This window comes from Manacus candei, unplaced genomic scaffold (genome assembly GCF_025592945.1).
Source record: "Manacus candei isolate 608988 ecotype Guabito, Panama unplaced genomic scaffold, ASM2559294v1 h1tg000024l, whole genome shotgun sequence".
NCBI lineage: Eukaryota > Metazoa > Chordata > Aves > Passeriformes > Pipridae > Manacus > Manacus candei.
In genome coordinates, this window is record NW_026138072.1 from 5,396,475 (window position 1) to 5,411,811 (window position 15,337).

Consider the following 15,337-nt stretch of genomic DNA (forward strand, 5'->3'; position numbering starts at 1 on the left):
TGTATCTTTATGGATGAGAAGTAGTCACATTTATAACAAAGAAAAAAATTTCAGCATTAATTTTCCTGCTACACTGGAATGAAAATGTCTGTGCAATATTATTTGACAACTTTATTGTGACTTGACTGAGCAAGAGACAGAAATAGCATTTGAATTTTAATACTTGGGTAATTGGAAGTTGCTCCGGATTTTTTGTTTGTCTGGTTTTGTTGGGTTTGTAAGTCACACCTGTAAATCATATTGTTTATACCTCTGGTTATTATGCTGAGTTATTGGTCATCACACTAGTTTAGCAGATACATATCTGTATAGTTATGATATTTTATACTTTTTTATATTCAGTCAGAGTATAACTTGTTCTTGTAACCAGTCAAGTAATTAAAATGTTTCTAAATATTGATGTAGAAAAAAGGTCACGAAATGTACATCACACACTTTAGTAAATCTTACGAGACCTCTCTGAACTTGCAGATAATTACAGGTATCCCCTGCAGTCAAACTGTGTGTGCAGCAGGGCAGTCAAAGTTCTCACAATGTGTGGCACTGTTTTCTTCACTGCTGTTCCCCCTCCCCAGGTGCACGGCCTCTACCGCACGACTGGTGCCAGCTTTGAGAAGGCGCAGCAGGAGTTTGCAACAGGAGTGATGTCCAACAAAACTGTACAAACTGCTGCGGCCAATGCCGCATCAACAGCAGCCACCAGCGCAGCCCAGAACGCGTTCAAGGGTAACCGGATGTAGGGGAACAAAGTCGTCACGGTTCGCTTCGATTGTACTTTGTTTTCCAGTCGCTTACGTATTCCCTAAAAGTCTAGATCAAAATTCACACAGCATGTTCATCTCTTCTGCAGCTGTGCATGGGTAAAATGGGAAATGATTGGTTAATTTTATTATAAATTTATTTATTTTAAGAGGAAAACCATTTTTTGCCCTTCTTTTTAAGATGTTGCGTTCTAAAATAAAAAAGCTTTCCATATGTCATGGAGGATAAATAATTTCAGCAATTGGCCTGAGAATGAACTGTGGTACATAATGATCAAATAATTGTATTAACAAGTTTTTTAGTGGTTCACTCCAGTATTTTTTTAACTTCAGGAAAGCACTTTGGATCAATTATTTTTCTGCGTAAGAACTGATTTCCCAATTCCTACTATAAGAAGTGGGGTAAACTGAGAGATATAGAAAGTTAGGTTTGGCTACTGCTTTTGCAACTTCAGCAGTTGGTGGAGGTGAAATACAAGTAAGGTAGAGACTATAACTTTTTTTTTTTTTTAAGGTAAGTCTTTTGATATAAACCTGTAAGTTTGCATGAATACTGTTATCTGAATTTGTTTAACTAGTTGTTTGGTCCAGAATTTACCTGCGCCACTTTATAGCATTTGTTTGTATCTATTTCCACATAGTATTCTCTACCTGTGAGAAATTACTATGGTGCATAAGCATTCTCTGTAATAGAATGTGTAATGCAGTGTACAGTTTAAGGAAGTTAACTGGTGGTTTCAGTTGCAGAGCTAAATGATTATGTATTTACTATTTTTCATTTCAGTGTTCATGTATTGGGGTAATAATTTTGCTGGAAAAGAAGCCAATATTGACTTTTAGAACACTAGTTTCTTGTCTGCCTTCCCTCTTCTATGTGCAGTGGGTTTTTTGTTCTATTTGGGATTTTTTGGGGGTTTGTTGTTTTTGTTTGTTTGTTTGTTTTTTGTTTTTTCAAGTATAGATTTGTGTTTAACAGTGGTACTGAATCTCTAACCTGGTCAGTCACTCTGTTTACTGCTTGTCCAAACCCCTAAATATACAGTATTTAATTTTCTAACAGGAATATTGTCTAAAACCAAGCCCTTTAAGCAATGGCATTTAACAGACACTTGAATTAATTTTAATGTTAACTCAGCCATGTCTGTAGTGTGGTTTAAGCTGTGGGGAAAAAAGCTTTTAAACTATTTTGAATTGGCAAAGTGAGAAATGTTCATCTCTATTAAAGTTAAGTTTTTACTCATTGAACTGGAGGCCTGAGAGGTTAAATTGGTGCTGTGAAACCGAACAATCCATAATAATTTCACAGAATATTCTGAGTTGGAAGGGACCCAAAAGGATCATCAAGTCCAGCTCTTAAGTGAGTGGTCCATATGGGACTGAATGGCCCATAATGGGGATCAAACCCACAGCCTTGGTGTTATTAGCACCATGCTCTGACCAACTGAGCTACTCTCAGGGTGGCACATACCTTCGTAATATTCTAGAATATCATATAATCAGATTTTAGTATAGTGACATGTTTCTCTCCTTTGAAGATTGTTTATATTCTTGGATTGCTTCATGAGTCTTACATACAATACTTGGGCAGTTTTTCAAACCATTTTAGAAAATGAAAACAGGAAAGACAACATCCCACAACCTGTGTAAGTACATACCATGGCTGAAATTAATTCAGCTCTTAAGGTGAATCACCTTTAGTAAGACAGTGTAAAATTCTAAGCCTCCTCCATGTGCTGAATGTGAACGGAATATCATGGATTCTTTTTCACTACACTCTATTCATAATAACAGAAGATCATTTAAAAAAATACACCCCTAGCTTAATCCCTGGATCAGTAGTATACTGTTAGCATGAAGTCCTCTATTAGTCTCCTTTCTTTTACTAATTTCTTTAAATCCAACTTGAATTTGGATAAATGTCATAGCTTCACTTATGCTGAAGTTCATATTAATGAATCCACTTGCTTTAAATACTCTGTGTAACAAGGCCACTAAAATTTCATACTAGTGGACATGCTAGCAGTGAACTTAAATTTGTGTGGAGTGTTTTAAAGCTTTACAGATAAAAGCCACTGTTCTCTGCTGAGATTGGGCTCCATCCTTCTAGCAGCTGTATATCAAGATTGTTCTTTTCATAATATTTTAAACTTAACTTCAGAGTTGTATGTAGGAACTCTGCTATGGATTACTGTTAAATCTAAATTTAGGCAGTTCTTACGGTATTTCTTGGATAGGAATCCCAGGGACATCATCCTTACTATTTAACTGAAGTTGAAGATGGCATAATAGCATACATTACCAAAATATTTTATGGGGGGAAAAATACACATTAGGAATAATACCTGAATTTGACAGGTAGATTTTTTTCTTAAATGTTTAAAGGTTCCTTGAGGAAACATATCTAATGTTCTGTGTCTAAGAATTGTTGATTTGTAATGTTGTGAGTTGGATGTATGGATTTAAGCCTTCTGAGTGAAATTCAAGGTTCTGTTACACATGAATTGTTTAGACCACAAATCTCTGACACTTTGCAGCCCAAAAAGGAGGGAGAAGTTTGTTTAACTTTGACAACAGAAGGCTGAGATTGGCTAAAATATTTTGTACCTAACAAATACTAGATTTTACAATCTCTTATTAATTAATCAGAGTATGGCGCCCACTTGAGTTGTCATTTTGTAGTATTGTGACAAACTGAGTAAAAAGTATGAAGTTTAAACACTGGAATGTCAGTAGTCATTGATCTGTAATTTAGCAGTTGTTTTTATTTATCCGAAGATGTTTGTATATTTTGTAAATTACTAACAATGCTCTGCCATCCTGGTGAATGTATATGGTTCTGCACTTCTGTCCCTTTGTTGCATGTCTGAGTAGTTCAGAAGTTTTGTATATTTATTGTATTAACACAGTGTCATAGAATAAAAAAAGACTTTTTTCCTGGGTGTTTGCTCTGTATAGTTTCAACCAATATGGGGATATTTCTTCTAACTGTCAGGATTATGTGCAGGGAGGATGATGTGTGTAAGTCTGACTTGCTTTTTATAATTCTGTATATAGATGCTGTAATTCTACTGTGAAATGGGGAAGCAAAAAGTCCACTATCAATAAATCTGGTTATTGAGAATTAGTCTACTCAGCTGTTAAAAAGAAAATTTTTAGAATACTTGCAGTTCACTTTCTTGTGCTGTAAACTCACGAGAGGTAAAATCTAACATGTTCTGTCATGTCTGAATGAAATCCTAGAGGTATTAAGTGACTCTTAATATTGAAAGTAAAATGAAGTTGCTGAAAACAGCATTGCTTTGGTAGTGTTTATTTTTCTAATTTGTGTCAATGATCAACATTTCTGTGTCACTGCTGTGTCTTGTTGGTTTGGTTTTTTTTGGGTTTTTTTGTTTTTTTTTTTAGGCACTATCACAATCTGTTGATTTTTTTTTTTCATGTAATGTCAATTGTAGCACCTGCTCTCAGGTATACTGGGTTTTCTTTGAAGGGCAAAACAACTTCATCTAGACCACTGTGATGTAGTTAAGTTTGCAAATGCACAGTACAAAGAACAGGGAAAGTCAGGATTATTTTGGGAGATGGCAGACATGAGTTTTTGAAGACACTTGCACATCCATACAAATCAGTATTGAAATGCTCTGTCAACTTGATCTATTTCTTTGTAATTTACAGATCCAGGGTGGCATTGGCAGCAGACTAAATGAACAGGTTTAGTAAATGTCAGTATGGTTGTGCTGTATGATCCAGTCATGTCTTATGGTTAGAATTATTACACAATTTTAGTGTTGTTGTGGGGAAATAATTCTTCTGGTTTGTTAAGGCTAGTTTTCCTCAAGAAGTTGTGAGCATGGAGTTGGGAAGGCACACACACCCCAAGAGAAAAGCATGGGGGAAGAGAACTGTGATTAAAAATATTCAGCGATACTTCTGGAAATATATTTCTGCCAAGGAAAAGGGACACACCTAGAGTATTCTGATTATGAATCAGTAGTAAGGCACAGTAGGCTTGATAATTAAAACAATTAGGTTTGATTCACATTAAAACGTGTGAGAATTAGTTTGTACTTTTTTTCTACAAATTAATTTTATGCCTGCAAGTACTTATTAATCTCATCAGTAGAAAAATCAGGAATATTTACACAGGAAGTAGGTGCAGATTTCTTAACTCAGCAGTAGAATGTGAGTTCTACTTTATGCAAGGATTAAAATGGATACTGAATCACACACTACTGATGGGGAGAAAAAAGGCATTGCATGAAACACTTGTGGCTCATGCTGCCGTACATTTTGTTCTGGAAAAAAAAAATTGTTCAGCTGTTTAATTGAAGCATATACAGCTCATCTAAAATGTGTTTTTTGTTGGATGAAAGTGATTACATCAAACAGTGGTGCTTTTAATTAATTCTGTTGTGTCTCAATACACTCAGTGCTGCCATATGACTGAGTAATTTTATATATATATATATATATATATATATATATATATATATATATATTTTTATATATATATATTTATATATATATATATATATATATATATAAATGTCTGTCCTGCTTCAGTGAGTGTTCCTGCATGTTGCTGTTACATCACTCAGAGGTGAAGGAAAACAAATTCGGAGGAGTTTCTGTTTAGAGTGCTGAAAATACCAGGTTTTACTTCTTTATACCATGATTCAGGAAGGGAGTCTTCCAACTGGAAAGATGGGAAATGTCAGGGACTGATTTTTGATAAAGTTTGGGGCTGTATTTGTAATTGGAAGTATGCTTGGAACAGGGCTAGTGCAGGGGCCTGGAAAACAGCCTCATTTGAAGTCCAGTTACTTGTGGCCATGCTCTCAGCGTTTCTGCTCTCAACCATGTACAGCTGGAGCTGGGTCGGATACAGTGGCTGGAGGCCAGGCCACTGTACAGAACAGCTGCCTCTGACCACTGGTGCTTCTGTGGCATCAGCTGCTCTGCCACTCTTCCAGCTGACAGTGCTGCAAGGAGATTTTATCATGTTTATAGGCTAATTAAATAGTTGCATATGCCTGAGCCGTAGTCATTGCGTACGTGCCAAAGCACGGTTGCTGTTTTGCAGTGCAGAGCTGTTGTCTTTGTTGTGCATGTATTTTTGAAGTTTTAGAAGAAAAAGTGGATATCCTGGATGGGGCATTGCAGTGATACTTTTTGTCCAACGTAAGAGAACAATTGGAAGTGGTCAGAATACAGAATCAATTAGGTTGGAAAAGACCTCTGAGATCATCAAGTCACACCTATGACCTGTGTCATTAAATTGGGAATTCTTTTTTCTTTACCTTGGTCAGACCAAATTACTGATCTCACTGCATCTGAGCGATACCTAAAGCGGGTTAGGGACTATGCTTTCAGAATCCCACCAATATGAAGATACCCCAAATAAAAGGCATCTATTTGAAAACAAGCTTTCAGTGAATCATAGAACAAGACAACTTCTTTATATTCCTGTTCCTCTGATATGGGTAATACACATCCACGTTGTCATTGCATCACCTTTCTCAACCTAGCTGGAGCTTGGGGAAGAATACAGAAATCTGTAACAATACACACAAGTAGTGACTTAAACTCTGTGCTCCCTATTGCCAACTTGATTAACTTCACTGAAATATAAAGGTAATATTTTTAACCATTCAAATCAGTACTTCATAATTTCTTCAAGCAGTATTTTTTTTATTTATAGAATAACTGCTGTATCTATATCTGCTTTGAAATTCATAAAGGTGACTAAGGTAAGTGGTGTATTGAGTGGCACCTATTCCCTAACTACTTCTGCAGCGTAGGTTTCTAAATGTTCCAAGTTTTAACCTAGTGCTACTTGGAAGTTTGGAAACTGTTATAAGTGTAATTGAACTACATGCAATTAATTATATATAAATTTAATACAAGTGGACCCTAGCAACTATGAGAAATAAGTAACCATCCTGACTTTTCTTTCAACTGCTGAAAACCTTACTCCTGGTTCTGCTGTAGATTGGCTTTGTAGCTTTTCTCTAGTGTTTGCCAAGTCACTATTGAAAGGTAAGACACACAGTGGCAAACACCATTTTAAAACTCCATGTGTGATCAAGCAATATTTGTTTCACAACCTTTGTTACCCCTTTTCATGAGAAAGGAACTGCAGTGCTTTTGTTGCAAAATGAAACACACTTCTCAGACCTATATTCAATTAGAAAGTCTCGCTAATGCAACTGTATTGTATAACACAGTTACAATTTTCACATCACATGCTTTTGATTAGTAAGCAGTAAGAATTGTTCAAGTCAGATGGGAATCTGAACTATATCATTGGGCTGGGATCTTAAATGCTCTTAAAGCTACAATTAAAGCTACCTGGCTGTGGCTCAGCTTGTACAATATGTTTGAATTAAGGTAGTCAGACTCCTGTTAAAAGTTTGAAAACTCACATTTTAATTGAAATTTAGATTAAAAATAAGGCATTAGTTACATCATTCATGCTAACAAATGTACATAGTGGTGACTCAAGAACAGAAAAATAGTACCACAAATAAACCATGGCTCAAAAACTACTCTAGCTGGATTGGTGCAGCCACACTTCCTATACAGAGGAGCTGTGGTGTCTGTGTGGCTGCCGTGCTCTGCTTTTGTTGGACTCTGTCCTTTCCTTGAGGTAGGCACCAGTGCCCATGGCTTTCAAGGAAGGCCTGAATTCCTTTCCATTTACCACTAGGACATAGGAAACTCTGATGGGGGGTAACAAAGCAAAATGGAAATGATTTAGCTGAAAAAAAAATAAAAAATCTCAGAATCCAGAGAACTTTATTAAGTAAAATAGATACAAAGGTGATATAGACAACCTAGAAACAATAGCTCAGTAGCAATGTTTTTTTGCAGTGCTGCATTACAAATAAAGCACATCAAGAAACCTTGCTGAGCCTTTTCAGCTTGTAGAGTGTGGCCAGAGGTGGACACAACTTCACATTGGAAGTGTTTGTATTACATAGATCTGAGTAATTCAAATCAGTCTAGAAGATATTTTTGTTAACTCCTCAAGCTGCTTTTACTACTGTTGTATTAATCTTCAGCATCAGTGATTCTATTGCATTACTCTATATCCACACCACCAAATTCCGGCCACTTCTTCCCTGGGAAGTCCCTTTTCAAATCACTTGTTTAAAAGCAAAAACTAAAGTTAAAAAACAAAAAAGCCCACCACAAAGTCTAGTCCTGGTATTGCACATCTCACACAAGTTTGTATATATATATATATATATATGTGTGTGTATCTACACACATATATATACACACATATATATATATTTATATTTAAATATGCTACAGTTAAAGAGGTCTATGGCACTTTATTGAATACAAGTTTAAGAAGTTGATGAAACCACAGATGTTTGAAGAATTCTTCAATACCACAAAAACAAAGTTAAACTGAATTAACTGGCACACAGGTTTGAAAGAATCCACAGCAAATTTTTCTAGATCTATGCAGTGCATGTACATTAAGAAGCAGTTACACTCTGCAGCCCACTCATGAAATCAGTTAAATTAGCTTTAAGCTGATTTTTCTTTCTTTTTTTTTTCTCCCAAAGCTGCTGCTGAGGTGAACTTCAGGAGCAATTTAAACAGCTGTGAAATTTACTGAGTGCATCCTCCTGCACATGAAAACCTCATCCAGGAAAAAAAATCTGCAGTATATACCATCTTATCACTTGCTAGAAAAACAGAACCCTGAGAAAAGAAATTCTGATTATATTTATTCTGTATTTCTTCCCAGCCTGTCTTCTGTCTCTGCAATGTGATGAATGTGGGTATTCTTGCAAGTTAGTTGATTATGCTGTTGCAGAGCAAGCTGATAATATACCAGCAACAAGCAGAAAAGCTGGTTCTTCTTGGTTACAAATGCAAACAAAAGCAAAATATGCCACTGAAAATATCTCCTTTGTACTTAAAAAAAACCCAAAAAGGCACTATTGAAATTTTTTTAAGCATTGTGTAGATCACAGCAGAGAGCAGAGGTCAGCTAGTAACGTAAGTGAAGATTGCTCATTGTTTGCGTCTCAGCCAGAGCGGTGTATGCCCTCTATACCTTTGGAAGAACTGACTTGATTCTGACTAATCAAGTGCTCAAGCCAAAGCAGCATTTCTCACCCTAATATAGTGTCAAGATTTGTTGGCAGTGGTGACCTGGACATTGGATTGCCACCCACCCAGGAAATCTAAAACAGTAAATCTACTTATTCATTAATTTTTAACTGAGCTATATGCTACTTGTACAACTGCTAGCCCCCCATTTCCCAACAGCAGAGCTCAGCTGGCAGCCAGGCTCCAGCACATGCTCCAGTGGGGGCTCAGGAGGGATGCCTGGAGGACGCCTCACTGGACCCCGGGGACAAGCCCAGTGCATGCCATTCAGGTTGTGGGGGGGTGTGTTTATGAGGCAAAACCAAGGAGACAAACACAGCTGTGGACAGAGTGTGCAGGCTGTGATTTTCATCCTTGGGCACTGCTTTGTGCTGGTAATTTTGCTTTGTTAAAATCGTGCTTTGTGCAGGCAGTTGGCAGAAATGGTCCCAGACCATAACTTTTGAGGGAGGGTGTGTTTAAAATAAATATTTAAAAGAGAAGTGAATTACCCGTTTTAAATTAGAAGATGGTGGATGTGGGTTGCAGGAGCAGGTGAATGCAGGAAGAGGCTAGATTAAAACAGTCCCTTTCTGCAGATAGGCAAAAGTTGACCTTATTCATTGCACTGTGTCTCAGAAGTCACCTCTGTATCCGTCCAGCACATGGTCTGAAGGAGCACTAGGCACAGACAGGCGCAAGCTGGGAGCTGCTCTGTGTGTGCCACAGTGTCCGTAGGGCATGGCAGGTGCTGGAAGAGGGCCCCAACTCTGTGGCTGTTCACCCCTTCCTTGGGGCTGGCCCTGGGCATGTTGTCAGGGCTGCTGAGCAGCTCTGGTGTTGCAAAGGACTTGAGCAGTGTCTTGAAATTGGCTATCTACCTGTACAGTAGCAATGATTTTTTAATACCTATAAATAACTAATGGCACGCTTTAAGGGGCTGACCACACATCAACAAGAATCTCTGCTCCACATTACACAGTGAAGCAACACTGTCATTTGGATAATGTTAAACTACCTAGAAGTAAGAAGAGGAATCTAAAATTCACCTAGTATTTCATTAGAACTATTCTCAGATGAATTATCCCCAATGCTCCTATGGCACAGCTACATATTTTTTTTTTTAAATACCTTTCAAACTTGTTTTCCAAAATAGTTCTAGTAAGTGAGGCAATATCACAAGTAACACAACCAACTGCCTTTAAGAAAGGAATGTCATTTGTGCAAGGTCTGTTTAATTTCTGCTGGTTTAACTGGTAAAAGGTCCATACCACACACAATTTAAAAAAAAAAAAAAAAAAAGACAAAATCTTCCCAGCCATGTAGAATTTGGCCATACTTCCTGAAAAATTTTGATTTCCCAAAGACTACTGTGCCTCTGGGTCATGAGACAGACTGATCTGTAGACCGTGAATGAGGTTTCATTGATGACAGAAAAAGAAATACTGCTGAAGTAAAACATGAGATCCACAGCTGTAGGAGAGGCTGTAGCCCAGGTCAGGCTGGTGCCATGGGGAGTTGTCATCTGCTTGGGAGTTCAGAAGTTTTAATAAAGGCTGTAGAAATACTTCAATTTTATCTGAATCAGGTGAGAGGTGAGAGCCAGTGCAATAACAACTTTTCTGTCTAGTCAGTGGAAACAAAATAATTTACCTGCTAAGTAACAAGTGGCACACACCTTGCACTCTTAAGTTTCAAGACAGAGAAACCTGGCAGGGACTTAACTTTCTAAATGCTTAAGGATTGGTGTGAACTGCATCAAGTCAGCTTTGCTCTCTCCAGCATAGACTTCCTATCCAGGTTCAGTATCAAAAAGCACCTCAATGAAAAGTATGGTACCAAATCAGGTGGTGGTGAAGAAATATTCACCAGTGAGGGGAGCCCTTGGAAACAAAACCTCAGTAAAATAGGCTTCTTTTTTGCATAAGAAAAGAAAAAAATGTGCTATATTTTATTATTTTAAACCCAAATTCTTCAAAGTGACCAGGGTGGGTTAGGCAATCCAATTGATCAGAATTTGTCAGTTATAACAACATTCCTGCTATATACAGGTGTTTACTCACATCCCCAGTCAGATCAATATATTCCACTGTGTCCTGATCACAGAATGAAACTAAAAATATCCCCAAGTATTTACATTCTGCTTTCTTGGGATCCTTTCTCTGATCCCCATTGCCCAGCAAGGAAGAAAGACCCTTTCAGTAGTTCGGGGCTGGAATGCATGGGGCTCAATCACACAAATGGTAAAAACAGGTAAGTAGATCTGCTTGTCCAGTCAATGGAAAGCAGATAAAGATCCAGACGCTGGTATTTTCCCCCACTGTAGTTAAAGGAGGCAGATAAGGTTTTTTCCTTCTTCTATTTCTTCTTGCACTTTGTCACTGGACGTGGCTATTTCAGCTTGCGCCGAGAAGACTGCACAGATGAACGTCAGAACAGTGCCACCGATGGCTGTGTAGAAAGCCCAGCCCAAGGAGCAGTCTCCTAGTTTGTAAGCAGAAGCATAAGGTCCACAATAGCTTATTGCCTTCTGGCATCCCCAACCTGCAGGGTAAAGTATCAAGCCTAAGATAAGGAAGAGCCCTATAAATAAAAACAGAAAGAAGTTTAACAAACAGTCAGTTTAACACCAAATGCAGCACATGCAGTAATGGTCACTACACACTCCTAAGTACCAGGATTAGGAGAAAACTGCTCCTCCTTTACTTATTGTTCCCTGCCATATGCCATGCAGCCTTTTAACTGAATTTGGAGTTACCCTGTGGTTTATCTTGTGAAAGGCTTATTTTATATGATAATGGCCTAGTACCACTAACTAGTTCCTAGTTCACTTTTCTAGTGATGCAGGAGCAAAAGCCTCAACTCCCATCTCACTGAACTGCCTGAACACCCTGCTGCACCTCAGTTTGGAACTGAGAAGCTCACACCAGATGTTTTACTCATCTGATTGTCTCTCCTGTTCACAGTTTTCTCTGTGAGGACCAGTCTCTAAGCAGTGAAGGACTTAATTAAAGAAATTACAAGTCACCTTAGTGTCCCTGCACATATAATGTCTGACAGGAGATTTAATCAAAATGCCTAATATGCTAATGGCTAAAATGCTCTCTTGGGGGCCTGCTAAAAAAAATCACAGTGAATTAAACACACATCTCCCTCGTACAAGGTATGTAGGAAGGAGCTAAACATCAGGACAACTCACAGTTATCAAAATTTGGTTTCTGTTTTCCTTGAAATTTTACTTAGAAGAACAGGAAGAATTCAAAAAAACAGTTTTTGCTTAAACACAACCAGTTTATCCAGAAAATTAATACAGCCTTTCAGATCCCCAAAATATTTCTGATTAACTTGTCCCACACTGTAAAACCCTTTATTCAAACTGGCATCTTGATGAAAATAGCTGCTAAAAGTGCTGCCACCTTCTAGAAGTGGGCAGAAAGTTATGTGCTATACTAAGAGATTACCAAGAACAGCTCTGAAGACTTGTTCACATCTTCTTCCATTCAGTTAGGTTTTCTGCAGTACATTATGTTTCCTTAATTTTTTGTTAAAAGAAATTCAGCCAGATGCAAGAAATCTTCCTTACTGAGAACAAAAAGGTGGGTCCTAGCTAGTAAGCAGTTAATTTATGCAAACCACAAAAAACATCATCCAACTGTCTAAAATCAATGTCTATGAATGCCAGACATTTCACAAAAGAAATTCCTTCCTCCAGCATTTTTCTAATGATGACACAACACCATGGACATGAATGACCTAAATTCTTTGGGGCAGCATAATCCATTAGTGAGTGATATCCATTCTCTGTGAAGGGATTTCATCACTGCCTACATTTAAGAACTACTGACAACTTTTATGCAGTGTTTCCTGGCTGGTTGGCCAAACTACATTAAATATAAAGTATTGCTTTATCTTGGACAGACCTGCATAAGCTGTGCATTCATCCTGCTGAGCCCTTCAGCCATTTCAGACTAAACACCAGCAGTTCCTTCTTCTCTGTTCTTCACTATTTCCTGTTCTGCGCAACCAGCATGACCATACTATGTATCTTTCTGACTGTACATTGGTTTGGGCCAGTTGCCATTTTCTCTAAAGATCACAAGCCCTTTGGTAGGTAAAAACCAACATCACTGAATTAAGAAGCTGGATCTGAAATGCCAATGCAGCTACTGCCAACAAGGAAGTTTTTCAAGTTTACCTCTCCATCATTCACAAACCTAGAACCCTTGTTTAACAGCAAACCTGCCTTTAGGGCTGAGTCAGAAACAGGACCAAGAAGATATATCCATTTCTTTTTACCAAAACTAGAGCACTGAGCAACTCCTGAAAGCTACTGATTCATGGTATGTATGCTCCAAGCTGAAAAGCCATTACCCAAAACTCAGCCCCTCAAAAGGCTGCAGCAGCTCTGCCAAATGTAGCCATCAGGATTTTACTGACTTGGAACTTTTTTTTAAAAAGTACAGAAAATTCCTGGAGAAATACTGACTACAGCCCGTAATTTCACAGAATCACAGAATCATTTAGTTTGGAAAAGACCTCTGAGATCATTGAGTCCAACCTTTGAACAAATACTGCCTACTAGACCATGGCACTACATGCCATGTCGAGTCCTTTCTTAAACACCCATAATAATTAAAAAAAAGTAATATTTTCACTACCAAACCTCCTTTCTACAAGTCCCATTTCAGGGCAGACAGAAAGCTTCTCATGTGCCTCTTAGCACAATCACTAGTATTTATCATTTTTTATTTAATTAATAACTAGGTCCTCCTGCTTGCCAGGAAAAGTGAACAAAGATTATTCCATTAAGCAAATTCAACATACCCACAACAGCAATGCACTCTGATTTCATGGTAATAGCAAGTGGAGAGGCACAGGCTTCTCATAACATATCTCAATGCTCAAAGACTCAAAGTAATGGCTGAGCTGTGCAGGGTCCCTTCCTGACTCTCCCAACCTGCCCAGAAAGTAGTGCTCAATTAAAGAAGCTTTTTCTCTTGCTTCACAGTAACTACAGAAGAGACAGTCACAGGCTGCAGAGCTCATCTTAATGACTCCTGCAGTTTGAACAAAACAGACAGATGATGCTTTACCATCCACCAGCAGAGCAAACCATTGCTTACATTAGAAGCCAGTAAATCAAAGCATTTAACTGTTCAACTACCTGCAATCAGAAATGCCTGAAAAAGAACCATCTCTCTGTTCCTGGGAACATGGATGCAGAGGGATGAGAAGGAAAAAATGGCATGTGGAAAGAACAAAGTAAGACATAGCAGGGGCAGGAGAGATTGTGATGCTACTTGGAAAGTCTTGTTCTGCTTTTAAATATGCGCAATGGTTAAATGCGATGGGAACAGCTCATCAGTCTCTGTGCTCTTCCACCCCTAAGGAGCACTGCACAACCATTTCACACAACACAAAAAAGCCAGAGGGCTGCTTCTACAGATAACACTGTAGCCTTGATCTAGATCAAACACATGTACAAACAGCTGCTAAGCTGAGCAAAAACCACTTAGAGGCCAGTCAGTGGTGAGATGACCCACAAGGGGAAAAAACACTGTAAATTCTCAGTGCTGATTACTCATACCACTGTCCATGGGGCAGAGCCTGACCAGGCCCGTTACATCTCATTGTTTCCTTGACAGAAGTTTAAGCCTAACTGCGTAAACCCCTGCCTTTCTGTAGCTGCTATTTAGTTGCTGGGACTCTCCTGCATGCAGCTCTCTTGCTTTGGTTATTTATTTGCATTACCACACAACCTGGGATCTGTGCTCGCAGTTTCTGCCTCCAATACCTGACAATCTGCTTTTCAGACAAGACACACAGAGATGGAGCACAGGGCACAAGTGTGATAACCCTGAACAGGATACCAACAATAACTTCATCAAATCCATAGCCTGCTGGTTACCAAGTGTTTCTCTTACAGCTTCTGTAACAAGAGAGTCTTGAGAAAAATGTGGAAGGAAGAGAAAGAGATTTTCAGTTGTTTGTGGACAGCACAAACCAGCAAGTGGTCTCTCGGTTTTGTTTTTTGAAGAGTCCCTTGAGAAAGATGGAGGTGGGCACTGGATGGGCTGCACAGAGCCAAAAGTAAAGTATCTTGCCCATGAATGAAACACAGCAGAGAGCATGGCCTGGAGGCCAGGCTTACAAGGGGCTGGAAAGGGGAGCCAAGTGTACATTTGTTCCAACAAGGCAAAAGAACACAAGACCACCTTCTAATACAATCTATAGATTTGTGTATAAAATAATATAATCATAGAATACTAGGTTGGAAAGGGACCCGAAGGATCATCTGGTCCAACCTTTCTTGGTAAAAGCATGCTCTAGACAAAGATGGCCCAGCACCCTCTCCAGCTGAACCTTAAAAGTGTCCAACATTACAGAATACACCACTTTCCTGGGGAGATTAGTCCAATGGCTGATCATTCTCATTGTGAAAAATTTTCCTCTGGTGTCCAATT

General features: G+C 38.5%; 2 protein-coding genes and 1 pseudogene across 6 annotated transcripts in view; 1 reads left to right on the forward strand and 2 right to left on the reverse strand.

Moving 5' to 3' along the window:
- Positions 1-4,052, forward strand: part of SCAMP1 (secretory carrier membrane protein 1) — a 35,270-nt gene extending 31,218 nt beyond the window's left edge. The window contains exon 9 of the mRNA XM_051788114.1: positions 576-4,052. Coding sequence (XP_051644074.1) covers positions 576-740 — 165 coding nt within the window. The 3' untranslated portion in view covers positions 741-4,052. The remainder of the gene's footprint in view (positions 1-575) is intronic.
- A 2,891-nt stretch (positions 4,053-6,943) lies between these two features.
- Positions 6,944-11,148, reverse strand: LOC127471324 (uncharacterized; annotated as a pseudogene).
- Positions 6,944-15,337, reverse strand: part of LHFPL2 (LHFPL tetraspan subfamily member 2) — a 125,516-nt gene continuing 117,122 nt past the window's right edge. For all 5 annotated transcript variants that reach the window (XM_051788121.1, XM_051788123.1, XM_051788125.1 and 2 more), the window contains one exon: positions 6,944-11,456. In XM_051788121.1, the coding sequence (XP_051644081.1) occupies positions 11,200-11,456 (257 nt within the window). In that variant the 3' untranslated portion in view covers positions 6,944-11,199. The remainder of the gene's footprint in view (positions 11,457-15,337) is intronic.